This window comes from Jaculus jaculus, chromosome 3, assembly GCF_020740685.1.
Source record: "Jaculus jaculus isolate mJacJac1 chromosome 3, mJacJac1.mat.Y.cur, whole genome shotgun sequence".
Classification (NCBI taxonomy): Eukaryota; Metazoa; Chordata; class Mammalia; order Rodentia; family Dipodidae; genus Jaculus; species Jaculus jaculus.
This window is the reverse complement of record NC_059104.1, coordinates 107,775,386-107,793,468: the sequence shown is the minus strand read 5'-3', so window position 1 is coordinate 107,793,468 and position 18,083 is coordinate 107,775,386. Positions and strand designations below refer to the sequence as shown.

Below are 18,083 nucleotides of genomic sequence, written 5' to 3'. Positions count from 1 at the left end.
TCTTGACATCATTTAGATTTTCTGTATTCCTTTGTAGGGATGTTATACATTTAAAAATACTTCTATCTGTGATCCCATGTTGAATTTTTTATTGACAGTTTTCAAACATGTGCATAATATTGATGGATTTTTTTTTTGTTTAAAGTGTAAAGTCTGTCTAGAGTTTATGTTTTTGCATGTGAGTGTCTGATTCCAGCATCCTTTGTTGAAAAGATTAACTTGGCACCATTATGCTGCCTTTGCTCCTTTGTCAGAGATCAGTTGATTGTATATTAGTGGCTCTATTTCTGAAGTCTTTCGTCTTTTGCTTTTATTTATTTATTTATTTTGCAAATACTACATGTCTTTATTACTATAGCTTTATAGTACTTCTTGGGCCTGGAAAGTGTCAGTCTTCCAACCTGTTCTGTTCAGTATTGTGTTGGCTTTTCTCGATTTTGAGCTTTTCTGTGTATAGTCCAGATGTATTTCTTGAAACCCACAAAATAACTTGTTGGTACTCTTGGCATGCGATGCTATGCTTGCCTTTAAAACAATTATTTTATTTTTTATTCTTGTTTTTGTTTATTTGTTTTGTTTTGTTTTTTGGGGGTACAGTTTTGCTCTCGTCCAGGCTGACCTGGAATTCACTATGTAGTCTCAAGTTGGCCTCAAACACATGGTGGTCCTCCTACCTCTGCCTCCCAAGTGCTGTGATTAAAGGCGTGTACCACCACGCGATATTCTTTATTTTTGAGAGAGAGACAGAAGGAGAAAGGGCCAGAGAGACAGAGACAGAATGGGCATGCCATGGCCTTTCAGCCACTGTGAATTAAATCCAGACAAGTATGCCTCCTTGTGCACGTAGGCAACATTGCACACTTGCCTCACTTTTGTGTCCAAGTTATCTGGGATCTGCAGATTTGAACAAGTGTTCTTACGCTTTACAGACAAGCACATTAACTGCTAAGCAATCTCTCCAACCCTATGCCTGGGTTTTTATGTGAGTGCTGGAGGTCAGACCTCACACACTCAGGCTCGCTCAGTAAGTGCTCCAACCTACTGAGCCATCATCCTGCTTCATCTGCCACTTTTTTTTAAAGTGGGTTTTTTTTGTTTAAACAGATGTTAGGAGACTTAAAAGAGATGGAAAAGAGACTCCTGGAGAGATGGCTCAGTTGGTTGTTGCTTGTCATGCAAGCATGAAGATCTGAATTCACATCCCCAGTACCCATATAAAAACCTGGACCCTGTGGCATGTGCTTGTAACCCCTGTCCCAGGGAGGTAGAGATAGGATCCTTGGGGCTTGCTGGCTGGCTAGTCTGGCTGGATGCTGAGCTCTAGATTCAGTGAGAAAACCTCTCTCAAAAACTGAGAGTAGGGCTGGAGAGATGGCTTAGCGGTTAAGCGCTTGCCTCTGAGGCCTAAGGACCCCGGTTCAAGGCTCAGTTCCCCAGGTCCCACGTTAGCCAGATGCACAAGGGGGCGCACGCGTCTGGAGTTCGTTGGCAGTGGCTGGAAGCCCTGGCGCGCCCATTCTCTCTCTCTCCCTCTATCTGTCTTTCTCCCTGTGTCTGTCGCTCTCAAATAAATAAATAAAAAATGAACAAAAAAAAAAAAACAAAAAAACTGAGAGTAATTGAAGAAGACACCCAATATCAAACTGGCTTACACAGGTGCTTGAAGACATGTGCATGTGAACCTACACATACATTTGCCTATACACATGTGAACATGCATACATATATGCACACACACTACATGCATATACACACACACAAAACTAAAAAGAGATGGAAAGGAGAACTTGTAGTGCCATGAAGCATTGAGGTTTAAAAGGATGACACCTTTAGAATGACATTATTTGGTAGGTTGTTCATTTCACAGGACCATGCTCTCCTACAACTAAACATCTGTGGAATTCATCACTTGGGTTACTTGTACTAGGGACATTGAAGATGTCTTATTTGATTTGCCTAGAAATAATTGGGACTGTGGCTAGATATTTGGAGAATGGTTGAGAATGTAGAAGAAACAAATTGACTGTGGGTTGAATTCTTGAGGTCAAAAGATTGTTACTTTTGTTTTGAAATTTTCTCTAATCAAAAAGGAAATACCTAATCCATACCTCCTTAGCCTTCTTACTCCCAGTTCCCATTTTGCAGGAGCAAAATGAATCAGTCAGAATCAGGAAAACAAGTAAAGTTGGAAATGTAGAAAATTAGACTATTTTAAATAATTCATATTTTGCTGTAGCCTCGTTGAGGAAAATTTTATGTAATGTTTTTGTTACATCTACTATCTAGATAGGTAAATCAGAATTTATTTATTTGTTTTAACTACTTGTTTATTAAATGAAATTGATTTATTTGTTTGAAAACAGAAATACAAAATTTACATTAGTTTTAACTTATTCCATTTCATTTATTCATTTTGAATAATTTGAGTAATTGAAGCTATTTTCAAGCTTTAGAGAATTTAGAAGCAATCACTACTAATATGCTAATCTGGGTATCTTTCATTCAGTCAGCAGGGCTATTTAGGAAAACATTTCTTTTCTCATGTTGTCCTTAATATGCAGGTAAGTCAGATTTTATTTTATGTAGTATTGATCTATTCGGATCATAGGTAAGAAATACTATTAAATATTTAAAAGTCATACTGAAGAATATAGGGAAATATGCCATATTGTTTATTGCTTCTAAAATTGATTTCTTTAGGTTAACCACTTTCTTTTTTATTTAGTTAAAAGAATCAATCCAGAAAAACTAAGATGTGCAGAAGAAATTGGAATCCTTTTTAGGCCAAGATCAAGATTTAAAAGAAAGAGCTCAAAGGGTAAGTTATCTTTGAGCTGTATTATTTAGGGTGGGGAGGTGAAATAATTAATGAAATTAAATTTCATTAGTTTTTACTACCTTGGCATTTACATCATCCTGCCTCAAAGGTAAGCCGGTGTCATTTTAAATAAATAGGTCTAGATTACTCTTGAAATTTCAAAAGAATTTCCTACAGTAACGTGTACATCATCTTTTCCAAAGCATAGGGAAAATTTTCTCTTGGACAATTTTTAGTTGTTTAGTGGCCTGATGTTTACTATACTTGATAAGTTTAACTTCTTATTTCTTCAGTAAAATTTCAATAAGTTCTGATTGTCTTTGTTATTCATTTCTTTTAAAAATATTTATTTTTATTTATTTATTAGTTAAAGAGGTAGAGAGAGAGGGAAAGAGGGAGGGTGTGCCAGAGCCTCTGGCCACGATAAATGTATTCCAGATGCATGCGCCACCCTGTGCGTCTGGCTTACTGGGTCCTGGGGAATTGAACCTGGGTCCTTTGGCTTTACAGGCAAGTGTCTTAAATGTTAAGCCATCTCTTTAGCCCTTGATTGTAAGCTATTCTTTTAGTTAATGAAGTTTAACAGATTCTTTGAGAAAGGGACTAATGAAATAATTTTCTTCTGTGCTTTCTAGTCAGTGTCATCTTCATATCAACAAATAAGAGTTCCTGTTATGAAGCTCTGCCTTTTCTGCTGCTGTATAGTGTTCTTCCATGATCTTTGCTTCTCTCTAATCATATCAACAATGAGCTAGATAGTAAGAATTCATCAAGTAGAGGAGTTGGGAAGAAGAAGGAATGAGGAGATGTGGAATGATGTGGATGGAGTAGCCCAGGTGGAGAAACATTGAATTGGTAGGCTAAATGGATTAAATATACTTTAGAAAAGTTATTTGTAATGCAGTACTTGCTTAGGTGTATTTTAGTATCTGTTAATTTTAAAAGTTGACAAAGGATCAGGATATGTTTACTTCTGGCTTGTATAGCTGTGGCATGAATGTAGTTTCATTTTGTTTTTATTTTTTAATTTTTATTTATTTATTTTACTGGTTATACACATTTATTGTTATAAGATGAATTTATACATACATATGACAGATTTATGAAAATGTCTATGGGATAGATTCATATATAAACATGTTCATATAAACATGCATGTATGTTTGAATATATACATACGTGTATAAATGGAGATAATATTCACTTTGTTTTTAAAATAAATGGAAGAAAAACTTTTCCTGATTGAAGGTAAGTTATATGAAATTATCACAAAATAAGCTCCAGTAATGTTTTTGTTATAATTTAGTTCAGTTTTAAAGTGAGATTTAATTTAATTGCTAAAATTGTCTTTTGACTACTACAGTAATATTATCAATAGGATATATTTATTTTTACTGACTGCATTCTAGAAAATATAATACGTGTTCTATATGTATTTTCTCATTGTCATAACAGTAATTAGAAGGTACAGTTAGTATATTTTTGATAGATGAGAAAAACTGCTACTTAGAAAACTATGAAATTAAAAACTAAGAAATTTTCTCAGCTAATAAGATCCTATCTGTATTACTCTAATGCTTATCTTGTTCCTCTTGTACTATGTTGAAACTGAATACTAAGTAATAGGTTGGGCTTAGGAAGGAAATGCTTTGTGTTGGGCTGCTTGATGAAAACAAATGCAAAATTTAAAATAGAGAGTTGAAAATGATTGTTTGTTTGTTTTTTTATTTTCTGTGCATGCCAAGTGTTGAGAGCTATGCTGATCTATTAAGGTTTCTCCCTGTGTTTTTGTCTGCTCTGAGTTGCTGGGATGAACATTTAAACCAGATACAGTTTATGGGAAGAAGGGATTTATTTCAAGATTTATAAATCCAAAGGGAAGTTCCATCAAAGGTGGGAGAAGCTGGCTTCCTTTCATAAATGCAAGTAGAGAGAGTGCAGCAAACAGCTAGCTCCATAAGCTAGCATAGCAGAGCTGAAAACCCCTCTGCATACCTTTTGGCTGGAATTCAGATCTGTCCCCAATGACAACACCCCCACCCCCCCTGCTTGGGACTGAAGCTGCAAACTCAATTTTAATGAAACTCCTGAGTTCATGGGGGACATACTTTCAGACTACCACATGTATATACTGAATTTAAGCCTTTTCTTAGTTTTCTATTTTGGATTAACGTTTTTAGTGTCTGTTAAATAACATTTACATTTTATTTTACAGTGTTTTGTCTCCTATATACGTTTAGTATATCTTATGAAGCACAAAGAAGTATTTGATGTGAGCAAGTTACCTATTCCCGAATATGCACTGTAAGTATTCATGATACAGTTATGAAATAAAACTAGAATTATCATCAGTCTTTTCCTCTGAGAGTCCTAGTTAAAATGGATGGAAAGCCATGAGCATGGATAACCTGTTTTTTCTTTCGTTTTTTTTTTGTTGTTTTTGTTGTTGCCTTGTTTTTATTTACCAGTTCCTAGCTTTGTCATTTCTGAATATAATTTGTATTTGTAACTGCTTTTTGTGTTGTATGTGAACTTCTGTTGTGACTCTGCTTGTTCTAGGTAGAATATTGGCCAATGTGGAGAAAGGTCTTTAACACAGCAGCTCTTACTTAGGAGCTGTCTTGTTGTTCCAGACTCCATACATGTCATGCTTTCCATGCTGAAGACTTGCTTTTTACAATGCTAGAGATGGAAAAAATTAAACTTGAGCTTAAGTTGTTAGTCAAATTTACCTTTGCATTTTTAGTTTTTGTAAAAAATGAGATGTGAAATTTCCTTGAAGCATGTAATTTCCATAAGAAGCCCTGACACATACCTGAAATCCCAGCATTTTTGAGGTGGAAGCAGGAGGATCAGAAGTTTAGGGACATTCTCAGCTACATTGTGAGTCTGTGAGCATATGAATGTTTGTGTAATATGGTCAGAGAAATCTTCTGATGGATACACGCTCATGCTCCTAACCCCTTCACTCATGCCCGTGATGATGGTGATGGCAGGAAGTGCTGCCATAGTTGCCTGTTTATGAGTTACTTCCATTGTGTCATGCCTGCCAGTAAACCTACTACCCCCTTTTGTAAATAGAAAACTTAGGTCGAGGAGACTAAGTAACAGTGTTCATCTCACAGTTCATGAAGTCGAATCTTAACAGTCCTGTTTGAGTCTCTGCTTTTCAACACTGAACCTGTTCGGTTTTGATGTGATTCACATACAGTAAAAGAGCAGTGTGTCCGTGTCATACCATTAGCTATTTTCTAAAGCTGTCTTTGCTTTAAGATTGTATTTCTAGTCCATTAGTGGGTATTTAGTGGAGGTGATTAATGTTGGTCTGAGAAAGAAACACCCAGTTTAAACAAAATCTTGGTTTTCTTTCTCTTTGTTTTTCCATTCATGTATGGTGTGTGTGGTGTGCATGCCTGTGTATGTGCTTGTGTGTGGACATGTACATGTGGAGACAAGTGTAGGTGCTGTCCACTACATTTTGAGACAGAGTCTGTCATTGTTCTGACAGTCCCCACTTAGGCTAGACTGGCTGGCTAGCATGCTGGGACAATCAACCTGTCTCTGCCTCCCCAGCACTGGGATTACAGGCATGCCCCATTATGCCTGCATTTTTATGTGGGTCCTGGTAGTCAAGCACTGTACTGACTTATTGCCTCAACTACCTTCTTTTTTTTTTTTTTCTGTAGTATTCTTAAATAAAGTTTCTTTTTATAGCAATTATTTTGCCATATTCATTTGCAAAAGGATAGTTTAGGGGTGGAGGTGATACATGTTCTAGTTTATTCTTTGAAGAAAACTGTATTTTTTTCCCTTTGTGACCATGTCTTTTCCAATATATGTTGCAACTTAAAACAGTTTTTTTGTTTGTTTGTTTTTTTACACAAAGTACTTCATGTCGTTAGGTAATTTTATCTTTACAACAACTGTGTGATTGACCTGGCAGGTGGATGTTTATGCTGAGAGTTGAATTGGAAATTTGGTCTAGTACTTAAGCTTTGTTTATCTTGTTTCTATTTCAGTGCTCTGTATCTATACCATATTATCTCTCTTGAAGAAAAGGTGGGTTTCTAAATGCTTTTGACAAATATTCTGGGCTTTTTGGCTTGCCTTTTGCATCTTAGTCTGTCAGCATTGATGTGTTTCAGAGGAACTTTTTCTTATAAAAAAGCTTTAGAAATAGATCTCTATTCTGGAGAAGCTGTTCTATAACACCATAACTTACCATCTGCTATATACTGAGATAATTATTTTCATTATATTTCCCTTTCAAAGGTTTCTTGGTCTTGCTGTTCCACCAAGAGTACAATTTCTTCAGAAAAAGGAGAAACAGCCCACTAAAATATTGAGCAGGAGTCCAAAAACTGAAGAAACTCAGCCTTGGGCTCCCACCCTCACCAATGACTGTGTGGAAAATTTTAGAGCCTATTTGAGTGAGAAAATGTCCATTCTTCAGAAAAGTGGGAAAGTTCTAGAAAGGACAGAATACAGACTGGCTAATGGTAGTAGGGATGGAGAACAGGAAGAAGAGGAGGAGGAGGAAGATGAAGTAATGGAAGAGAAACTGAGCAAAGCAACAGGGCTCCAGACTGAATGTGTTCCCAAAGTTAATGAGACACAGAAGGTGAAGGAAGTTCCTGTGCGGTTCTTGGACAGAAATGATGAGGAGGAAGATGAGCCTGATGCTGATTTCGTGATGGTGAAGCAGTGTGACATGTTTGGTTTGTATCTTAAAGAGAATAAAGCATTACATGTAAGTTTGTTCCCAATGATGAGACTTGTGTTGTCCTTTCTTCATAGTGCTTGTCTTTGGGGAACTCAAAAAAAACAGAAACAAAAACAAGTGGACCTGGAGAGATGGCTGAGTGGTGAGTGGTTAATGGCACTTTCTTGGCCTGGGGTTGATTCTCCACTACCCAGGTAATAACAGATGCAGACAGTGGCACATTCATTTGGAATTCATTAATACTGGCAAGAAGCCCAGTCCATAGTCACTTTCTTTGTATCTCTTTGTCTGTCCCTCTCATCCCTCTCAAATAATTTTTTTTAAAGTATTATTATAAACAGCTGGGGGCTAGAGAGATGGCTTAGCGGTTAAGCACTTGCCTGCGAAGCCTAAGGACCCTGATTCAAAGCTCGATTCCCCAGGGCCCACGTTAGCCAGATGCACAAAGGGGTGCATGCATCTAGAGTTCGTTTGCAATGGCTGGAGGCCCTGGCACACACATTCTCTGTCTCTCTCTCTCTATCTGCCTCTTTCTCTGTCTTATCACTTTCAAATAAATAAATACAAATTAAAAAAAAAAACAAAACAGCTGTGCATGGTGGCACACACCTTTAACCCCAGCACTCTTTAGGTAGAAGTGGGAGGAGTTTAAGGCCACCCTGAGACCACATAGTGAATTCTAGGACATTCTGAGCTAGGGTGAGATCCTGGATGAATCCATAGCTTGTTCCCTCTATTGGGGTGTTCTGATTCATAAAATGTAGGTCTCTCTTTTTTTTTTTTTCCTGCATTCATTGGTAGTTTCTGACATTTTTTGGTGGTTATGACAAAAACCTGCTTCTGGTCAAGTGTTTTGTCCTAGCAACAAGAAGGAAATCGATACAGTATCCCTTGTTAGATGTACTTTGCTACTGTTTTCTTACTTTTAGTTGTGTTTTGCAAAGAGCAGCAATATTAAATGTTGAAATATGTATTACCTTTTCTTTTTAATTTCTAAATATATTGTGTTGTACTGAAAGCAAAGTTGTCTTGTTTTGTTCTAGACATTTTTATATATGTTTTTAGGGTTAAAATTCACTTTTTTTGCATATGGGTATCCAGTTGATCTAGTACTTTCATTGAAAAGATTATGCTTTTTCCATTGAATTACCCTGATTCTTTGTTGAAAGTCAGTTGACTCTGTATCTATTGGTTTTATTACGGACTCAGTTCAAATCTATGTGGTTTCCTTCCACTAATAAGGTTAGAATAACCTTATAGTAAATCTTAAATCTAGTAGTGTGACTTACTTTGGCATCTTTTTTCCCGTAACTTTAAAATACACATTTTTTTAAATTTGTGAGCAGAAAGAGGTAGAGATAGATAGTAAGTATATGGGCACACCAGAGCTTTTTCCTGTTGCAAAGTCCAAATGGATATGATACCTTGTATATCCAGCTTTATGTGAGTACTGGGGAACTGAACCTAGACCAACAGACTTTGAGATTAGCTAATCTATAAAGGTTATGTTTTTGTTTTTTGTTCCTATGACGGTAAACTTGAGATTAGCTAATCTATAAGGGTTTATTTGGCTCACAATCACACAGCTATATAACAGTGTGTTGCTGGCACTGGGTGAAGGACTTATTGTGTCATAAAATTGCAGAATACATGTATTTTTAATGAATTAATTTATTTCAGAGAGAGAATGGGCACTCCAAGGCCTCTACCCACTGCAAACGATCTAGATGCACATGCCACCTTGTGTATCTAGATTACATGGGTCCTCAAGATTTGAACCTGGGTACTAGAGATTTAAACCTGGGTCCTTACACTTCATAGACAAGCACCTTAACTGCTAAGCCCTATCTGCAGCACAAGTACATATTTTTAAGACCTTTTTGTCAACAATTTCTATACAAGTGTGTAGTATATATTGATCACCATCTTCTCTCATTATATCTTCTTTGTTCCCTTCCTTTGATCCCATTACACTGAATCTCTTCTTTCCAATGAATCCTTCCTTTTGACACCCCAAACTCTAGACACCTGTGCCTCCTTGTGCATCTGGCTTTACATGGGTACTAGAGAATCAAACCCAGCTCATTATTAGGCTTTGCAAGCAAGTGCCTTTAATGCTGGGCCTTTTCTGCACATTCCCCATTTGACCACCCTCATCCATGATGAAATGTCAATGGTCTCAATATGATATTGGTAGCATTATTCTTACTCCTCTAACAAAAAATGTCTCATGACCTAATGTAATTCCTGTTGCTTCTGAAAGGTCCCTTGTCCTGATCCCAGTAGCATGAAATTATTAAGTTTTTGATACATGTCCAATGAGGGTCACAAGAAGTATATAAGGTGACAACAGTATCATGACAGAAAGAGAGAGTACACAGGTCAATGGTCAGTCAGAGGGTCAATGCTAAATGACACTAATGGTTAGATGAGTTAAGATAAGATAAAGCTTCTGGCCTTTTGCCAGTCTGTGACTTAGGCATTGATGCTGCTACATTTTGACATACCCTGTTTTGTTGTTGCCATGGTTGTGGTGATAATAACAAGGAAATAGCAACTCTTAAGTAGGCAGGCAATTTGTTAAGCAACTTATTTATATTTTCTTAAAAAAGCCTGTGAAAATATACATACAAAGCTTAGCACAGAGCAACTTTTCAACAAATGTAGACTTTTACAATGATTATTATTAGCTTTGAAGAAAGAAAATAAAAATTCCTGCTTTATCGGGAGCAGGATGAAAACAAAGACAATTCTGACAGATTTTCAAAGGTAAAGGAGATGTAAAACCTAAAACCACTCAGCTCTCTGATCTTGAGCTGTAGAGCTGTGTGATTATAGTAATTCTGTGTGTATTGTCCATGAGACCAAATCAGTGGAGTCACTAGATGAAGGAATATATCTGCAAGAAGGTCCTTCCTTCTGCTCAAATGAATTAACTAATTGCATGCTGCTGGAAAGCATAAATACCTGAGAAATCCATGATAGAAATTTGATACTTCTGTATCAGCACCCAGCTGTGTATGGCTGTGACTTCCAGGTCTGGTTCTCATGGCCTCTCCTCTAGGCCACAGAGGGCTGCTGAAGGGAATATATTTATATGAAGATTCAGCACACTGATATGAGCGTTTCTTCTTACAGTTCTACCACCACTGAAAACCCTTCCTAGACTGAGACATTGAGAGTAGAGTCTAGTTTTACTGATATATTCTCAAGGCCCAGACCTTAATGCAGGGTAGATACTTAATAAGCAGTACCCACTGTCTGGAAATGCTTCTCTCTTTAACTAGAGGAAATGTCACAAGCAGTTAGCAGGTAGAAAGTCTAGGAGGGTCATGTTGCTTTTAACCTCTGCAGGATGCCACTGCTCCCACCAGCTACTGACAGATCCTCAACCTTGACACCTTCAGTTCTGTGTGTTCAAGAACTCTGGTGCAAGTCAATCAGAAAGTAGTACTTTCTGGAAACCCTTTCTGGGCTGCACTACTGCCAGTGAGCCAAGATAGTCTACATCTAGACATGTCATTTATCAATGTGATTACTCCAGCACTGTAATAACTTATACTTTATACATTTTCTGCAACAGGAATAGCACACATTTCTGATGAATTGATGTCTATTCTGAGCTGATGTGGTGACACAAACTTTTGGCATTCTCTGTTGTAGAGTTCCATTCATGAGACACAGTGACAGAAGTGGTGCCATGGTGGAGCAATCATATAATAATAATTTACGAAGATTTACAAAGCATTATAGTACATATATGTCTAATGTGTACATATATATGTGTGTGTGAGTGTGTGTGCGCATAAATATATACCTACATTTGCTTTTTGATATGTGAATGCTTAGCGTGTGTTATGTGTGTGCATGTTGTATGCATGAGTATGTATAGATGTGTGCGCCTGTGTGCTTGTGTACAGAGAGTAGTGAAAGATATCAGTGTCCTCACCCATGATTCTTATGTTCTATTTCTCTGATCTGAGTCTCTCACGAAAGTTGGAGGTATTGTTTTTCAGCTAGACTGACCAGGGTGCACCAGCAATCCTCCTGTCTCTGCCCCTTCAGTGCTGGGGTTAAAGGTATGTGTGGACACATGTCTTTTTAAGTGGGTGCTGGGAATTGAACTAAAGGTCTTCATGATTGCACAGCAAGCACTCTTTTTTAAATTAATTTTTTAATTAACAACTTCTATGATTGTTAACAATATTCCATGGTAATGCCCTCCCTCTCCCCACCTTCCCCTTTAAAACTCCCCTCTCCTTCATATCCCCCCGCCCCAATCAGTCTCTGTCTTATTTTGATGTCATCATCTTTTCCTCCTATTATGATGGTCTTGTGTAGGTAGTGTCAGGCACTGTGGGGTCATGGATATCTAGGCCATTTTGTGTCTGGAGAAGCACGTTGTAAGGAGCCCTACCCTTCTTTTGGTTCTTACATTCTTTCCTCCACCTCTTCCACAATGGGCCCTAAGCCTTGGAAGGTGTGATAGCAATATTGCAGTGCTGAGCACTCCTCTGTCACTTCTTCCCAGCACGATGATGCCTTCTGAGTCATCCCAAGGCCACTACCATCTGAAAAGAGAAGGTTCTCTATTAGAAGTAGGAGTAGCATTAATATATGGGTATGAACATTAAGAGAAGTGCTTACTGGGCAATTTGATGAGCATAGTGTATACATTTAGCCCAACAGCAGCAGACATTATACACCAAGGGCTCATGATTACACCTGTTGTAAGTTTTCAGTATCAGGGATGTATTCCCTCCCATGAAGTGGGCCTCCAGTCCAATTAGAGGATAGTTGGTTTCCACCATGACAGACGTGCCACTATTGCACCCATTGGCTCATTTGGCCTGGCTGGTCAATTATAAGGCTTACAGTGTCTATCTTTTCTATCTGTTGCCTATTTATCAACTTGAATCTTGCTGGCTTTCTTAAAAATTTGAATAACCATTTTATATATTATAAACACTATTACATTCAATGCAAATACATTCTCAGTAAGCTGGAGCCAGAGAAGACTGTTGCAGATAATGGAGATTAGCACATGTTGGGCGCTTCCAAGCACAGCTAAGGACTGCTGGGCTGCAGGAGGCCACTCCCTCTGCAAGCCTTCTACACCTGAACTTAGGCTCTGCCCATAGCCCTGTAACTTTTGGCCAGTTGCCTAGGAAACTCCTTATCAGCCTTCACACAGCCCATCCCCCTAAGACCCTAGAACACCTAACAACCCCACTCCTGCCATTGCCTACATGCTGGAATGAATGATCTATATGATAATTAGGCATCAGAAATGAACCATAAGACCCTTCTCCCCACCCTCAGATGCTTAGAAACCTATTTCACTGACATTAAACTGAGAGAGCTGTTCACACCAAAACTCCTCCTGAAAGTCTTTTACTTTCACAATTTCACCCACCCTGGTTGGCTGGGCATCATTGGGGGACCATGACCGGCCCCATTGCAGGAACCCACAGCTGATGCCTGAAAAAAGACCAAGATGGACAGGGTAGGTGAGTGTTCTCCCAGAGGGATTTGGAAGACATTGGCCCATGTGTCCTTGCCTCCACATTTTTGTTTTATTTTGTTATACTTAAAAACAGTTGTATTTATATTCCACAGTTTGCTCAAAAACTTCTTTCTTATAAACTTTCTACAGGATGTTTTTTAAATTTTTTTCTCAATTTTTTTTAAATTTTCTTTTGTTATATTTATTTGAGAGCGACAGACAGAGAGAGAAAGAGGCAGATAGAGAGAATGGGCATGCCAGGGCCTCCAGCCACTGCAAACAAACTCCAGACACGTGCGCCCTCTTGTGCATCTGGCTAACGTGGGTCCTGGGGAGTTGAGCCTCGAACCGGGGTCCTTAGGCTTCACAGGCAAGCATTTAACCACTAAGCTATCTCTCCAGCCCTTTTTTCTCAATTTTTATTAACATTTTCCATGATTATAGAAAATATCCCATGGGGGAAAATATCCCATGGTAATACCCTCCCTCCCCACACTTTCCCCTTTGAAATTCCATTCTCCATCATATTCCCTCCCCATCTCAATCACTTTCTCTTTTATTTTGATGTCATGATCTTTTCCTCCTCTTATGATGGTCTTGTGTAGGTAGTGTCAGGCACAGTGAGGTCATGGATATGCAGGCCATTTTGTGTCTGGAGGAGCATGTTATAAGGAGTCCTAACCTTCCTTTGGCTCTTAACATTCTTTCCATCACCTCTTCTGCATTAGACCCTGAGCCTTATAAGGTGTGATCGAGATGTTACTTAGTACTCTAGTCACTTCTTTCCAGCACTATGATACTTTCTGAGTCATTCCAAGGTTACTGCCATCTGAAAAGAGAAGATTCTGTACCCAAAGTGAGAGTAGCGTTAATATAAGGGTATAAATATTAAGAGAAGTGCTTACTGGGCATTCTGATAAGCATAGTATATACACTTATCCAGACATCAGCAGATGTTACACCCCTAGGTGCCATGACTACCCCTGTTTTAAGTTTTCAGTATCAGGGTTGCATCCCCCCCATGGAGTGGGCCTCCAGTCCAATTGGAGGGCTGTTGGTTTCCACCATGACAGACATGCCACTGCTGCACCCGTTGGCTCATTTGGCCTGGCTGGTCAATTATAAGGCTTGCAGTGTCCACTGTTGATTATCTTCAGTGGTGGTATATCTTTCTCCCATTGAACTACATGTAGTATGGTTTCTTCCAGCTTTCTGTCAGCTGGTCTACATGGAGGAGGTTATCAGCTCAGTTCCAGCAAGATTTCTTGGCCTTGCAGCCCAAGTATGTGGAGTCTTCAGCCATAGGGTCTTACCATTGATTCCTGGTGGGAAACCAAGGGCGTCAGCAATGGCCTGTAATGTTTTGGGGGCATCAGGGACCTCCCCGGCCAACAACTCACTGGAGATATCCCATACCTGGCACTGAAAATTATCTAACAATGATCTATGGCTCCATTGTCCAAAACTGGAGGATTCCATATGATTTATTTGCATCCTTTTAGACTTTGATTCTACAGGATGTTTTTAACAAATTCTTCACATTGTGTCTTTACTGTGCACTTTGGGGAAATAGTTCTGTTTTTAATAGTTTAATTTGTACTAATGGGATGGTAGATAGTCACATGCAGTCCATGTGGGATTCTAATGTGACTTTTAGTGAATTTTCTGATGTGGACCATCCCTTTGATGCTGAAGATAATGCATCTGTGGAAAGAAGGGACTGTAGATTTGGATTATTGCTCTCTGCATCTTCCAGCTTTTCTTTGTTATCTTCCCAGTTAATGTGGAGCCTTGTGACTCTGGGATTAGATTCCAAAATGTTCCTTTGAAGCTTAGACAAGTCTGGTTTTACTAGTGGATTTTTCCCTTAATTGTGTTATATTCATTATTTACATAATAGCCAACTCTAATAAATTCTTGACCTTGATAGGTTCAAGGTATTAGCACAACTGTTAAACCTACTGCATCTGCATCTGGAATGAGTCCTGGGTTAGGTACATCAGCCTGAAACACAAACATGTGACTCCTGACAGGTACAGGGCCCACCAAAACAGTCTAAAGCTTGGTTATATTCTTCGCTTTCTGCCGAGCCCATATAGGTAATTTTCCATTCCAAGCCTTCAGACAAGTCCTCGATGCACTTGTAGGTGATCTCAAACTGGAAGGGGTTGTAGAAGGGAGAAGGGTTGTTCAGCACCACCTCTTTGTTCACCTGAACCTTTGCCATGTTTAGAAGAAAATAAACAATGGGCGCAGGGCTGGTTGCCACACCATCTGGTCCTGTCCTGCACTGCAGCTGACCCCTACCCACCAGCCCCGCTGAGTGGAGCCATGGCGTCTTGACAAACTTTTCCTTTTTAGGGCACTCACTCCACAGCACTTTCAGCTTTCCGAGGTCTCTAAACTACAGCCCATTCTGCTGGGTAAGTAGCAGCGTGGGCCACGATTAGCTGCCCGCGCTCTGACCCTCCTGCAGTGCAGACCTCACCAGCTGCCTGGACGTTTTTGAGGGCTGCCAGGTTTCTCTTTTTCCTCCTTTATTTTGGGGTTTGTGCCATCACATGTGGCCAGACACGACCACTGGCAACTGATGTCTCTTGGCTGAGGCCACTCTTTGGTATTGACTGAAGGCCAGCTGTCCTCTGCCTGGACACTGACAGTCCATTGGGTGTTGGCAAAAACCCTCTATTTCTTTTTCCTCCTTTACTTTAATATTGTCTTCCACCAAAAGGAATCACAGATTTCTGAAAGTTAAGGAAATTAAGCTCTCCCAGAGGGAGGTCGGCTTCTTTTGGGAAGTTCTCCAGGTCAACCCCTGGATGATTTCTGGGCATCCATGTAGCCCAGACATGTGGACCCACATAGTTTATCTGGCTAGGAAACAAAAAGTTCAGGAAGGAAATTTCCCCTCACTCCCTTTAAGTGGCAAAACTGCAAGCTAGCTTTGCAAGCACTCCGAAGCAGCTTGAGTCACAGTCAGGTGGCGGGCTCACACATGCCCAGACAATGGTGCCTTGGCCTGTGCAGGTGCCATGTCTCTACCTCTCTCCAGTGGTCCAGGTTGTTCCAGGATCCCCTCCCTCAGCCCCTCCTCCATGGGCCCCTCCTTTCCCAGCAGCTCCCCGGTGGTCCTGGGGATGCCCCCTCCCTTGGGATAGCTGGACTCAGGCTCCAGAAGTCATCTTGGCCAGTCTCGGCCATTACCTCCACATGTGCTAGACCTGACCCTGGGAGTGAGTGCCCAGGAGCTGGGCAGCTTATCTAAGGTATACATATGCAAGCCCTGCCCAGCCGCCACATTGCCAGCACCAAGGCACCAAAAAGTGGCAAAAAAAAATTGAAAGAGTTCACGTTTAACTAAAGCCTATGGTGAACTGAAGTTTTACTTAAACAATGCTGTACTTTTTTACAATCATAAATATAATTACTGAGTTTATGTTCTAGGTCAACTTCAAATTATATAGAGGATTATTGAAAACAACAGAATTCTCTCTGAAGACTTATAGTTTGTCAGGTATTTTAAAATAATTAAAAAAAGATTGCAATACCCTATTACTTAAAGGAGGACACAACTGACCTGACTAACCACGATTGATTGGACACCTTTGGGGGGACCACATCCCGGCCCCAGAGGACACAGGAACCCACAAGCAGACAGTTTTGTGTGTGCAGGAATGGCTTTTGGTGGGGAAGGGTAAGAAGAGGGTTCTGTCTCTTGCATGAGGAACTCAGCTGCTCTCACAGCTTTGACATCCATCGCTGATCCTACATAGCAATGTTGCCCTATGTTTCTGATTATAGGATCTGTTTTCTTAGTTGTTTTGTAGGCATCTCAAATCTATTATAAGTACAACTGAATTCATCAGATGTCTCCCTACCAGTTGACTTTCCAAACAACTACCCTATTGAGCTCTTTGTCTGAGCCAAAGGCTCTTGAAGCTGTTTCTCAGTAGGGGACAAATATCAGTGTCAAGAGTCACTCAAACAGGGCCTTGGAACTATCTCTGGAATTTCAGTCTTCAATTATAAGTCACATGTCTCAGCTGGGTGTGGTGGCGCACACCTTTAATTCCAGCACTCGGGAGGCAGAGGTAGGAGGATTGCCATGAGTTCAAGGCCACCCTGAGATGACAGAGTTAATTCCATGTCAGCCTGGACCAGAGTGAGACCCTACCTCGAAAAACCAAAAATAATAAGTCACATGTCTCAACTTTTGATTTAGGAAATAACCATACATACCAAGAAGACGGGCAGAAGAAGCAGTCAAGCTCATGTGTCATCTCGGCCCTTTCTGCAGGCCACTATCTGCTCCTGTGGCTGATGAAGGGAGCCAGGAGCAGCGAAGCAGAACAGTCCCAGGGAGACTGCCACGCAGATGTGACATGACAGTGGGAGCCAGGGACTAGCCAGCGAAACAGAAAGTACTGGAAACGATTGCTCGGAGCAGTTAGTCCAATCATATACTTATTTTCATATTTTAATTGTGACTTCTTTTCAAATTGTTTAGACAATAACTGTAGTAGCTACCATACTGATTTTTTAAAATTTTTATTTATTTATTTGAGAGCAACAGACACAGAGAGAAAGACAGATAGAGGGAGAGAGAGGGAATGGGTGCGCCAGGGCTTCCAGCCTCTGCAAATGAACTCCAGATGCGTGCACGCCCTTGTGCATCTGGCTAATGTGGGTTCTGGGGAATCGAGCCTTGAACCGGGTCCTTAGGCTTCACAGGCAAGCGCTTGACCGCTAAGCCATCTCTCCAGCCCCTGATTTTTTTCATCTTAACCTTGTGGCCCTTTCTGTTGATACTTAATTTCAGGCATAAGCATATGAAATCAGAAGATGTGTTCCCTTCTTCCAACATCTAGCCTAGCAACCTTTGCTACCCATGTGTAGATCCAATTCCCTTTAAAGTCAACTGATGAGGGAATCATTAGCTGACAAACTGGGTTGAGTAGAAAATGCCTTCGAATGAAAATGAATATAAACTATGTCACTATTTCTAAGTCTGTAGGTTGTGAAAGGTGTAGTTAATG

The 18,083-nt window shown here is 39.8% G+C and overlaps 1 protein-coding gene and 1 pseudogene across 11 annotated transcripts in view; one reads left to right on the top strand and one right to left on the bottom strand.

Moving 5' to 3' along the window:
- LOC123459561 (probable ATP-dependent RNA helicase DDX10) overlaps positions 1-17,448 on the top strand; it is a 92,983-nt gene extending 75,535 nt beyond the window's left edge. For 7 of the 11 annotated variants that reach the window (XM_045146541.1, XM_045146535.1, XM_045146542.1 and 4 more), the window contains 5 exons: positions 2,726-2,818; positions 3,454-3,673; positions 5,034-5,122; positions 7,091-7,683; positions 17,270-17,448. In XM_045146541.1, coding sequence (XP_045002476.1) covers positions 5,067-5,122; positions 7,091-7,683; positions 17,270-17,433 — 813 coding nt within the window. In that variant the 5' untranslated portion in view covers positions 2,726-2,818; positions 3,454-3,673; positions 5,034-5,066 and the 3' untranslated portion in view covers positions 17,434-17,448. Of the gene's footprint in view, positions 1-2,725; positions 2,819-3,453; positions 3,674-5,033; positions 5,123-6,837; positions 6,878-7,090; positions 7,684-17,269 lie in introns of all 11 variants that reach the window. The other 4 variants (XM_045146544.1, XM_045146537.1, XM_045146545.1 and 1 more) reach the window with 4 other exon arrangements.
- LOC123459562 lies at positions 14,666-15,274 on the bottom strand (annotated as a pseudogene).
- Positions 17,449-18,083: the final 635 nt, after the last annotated feature.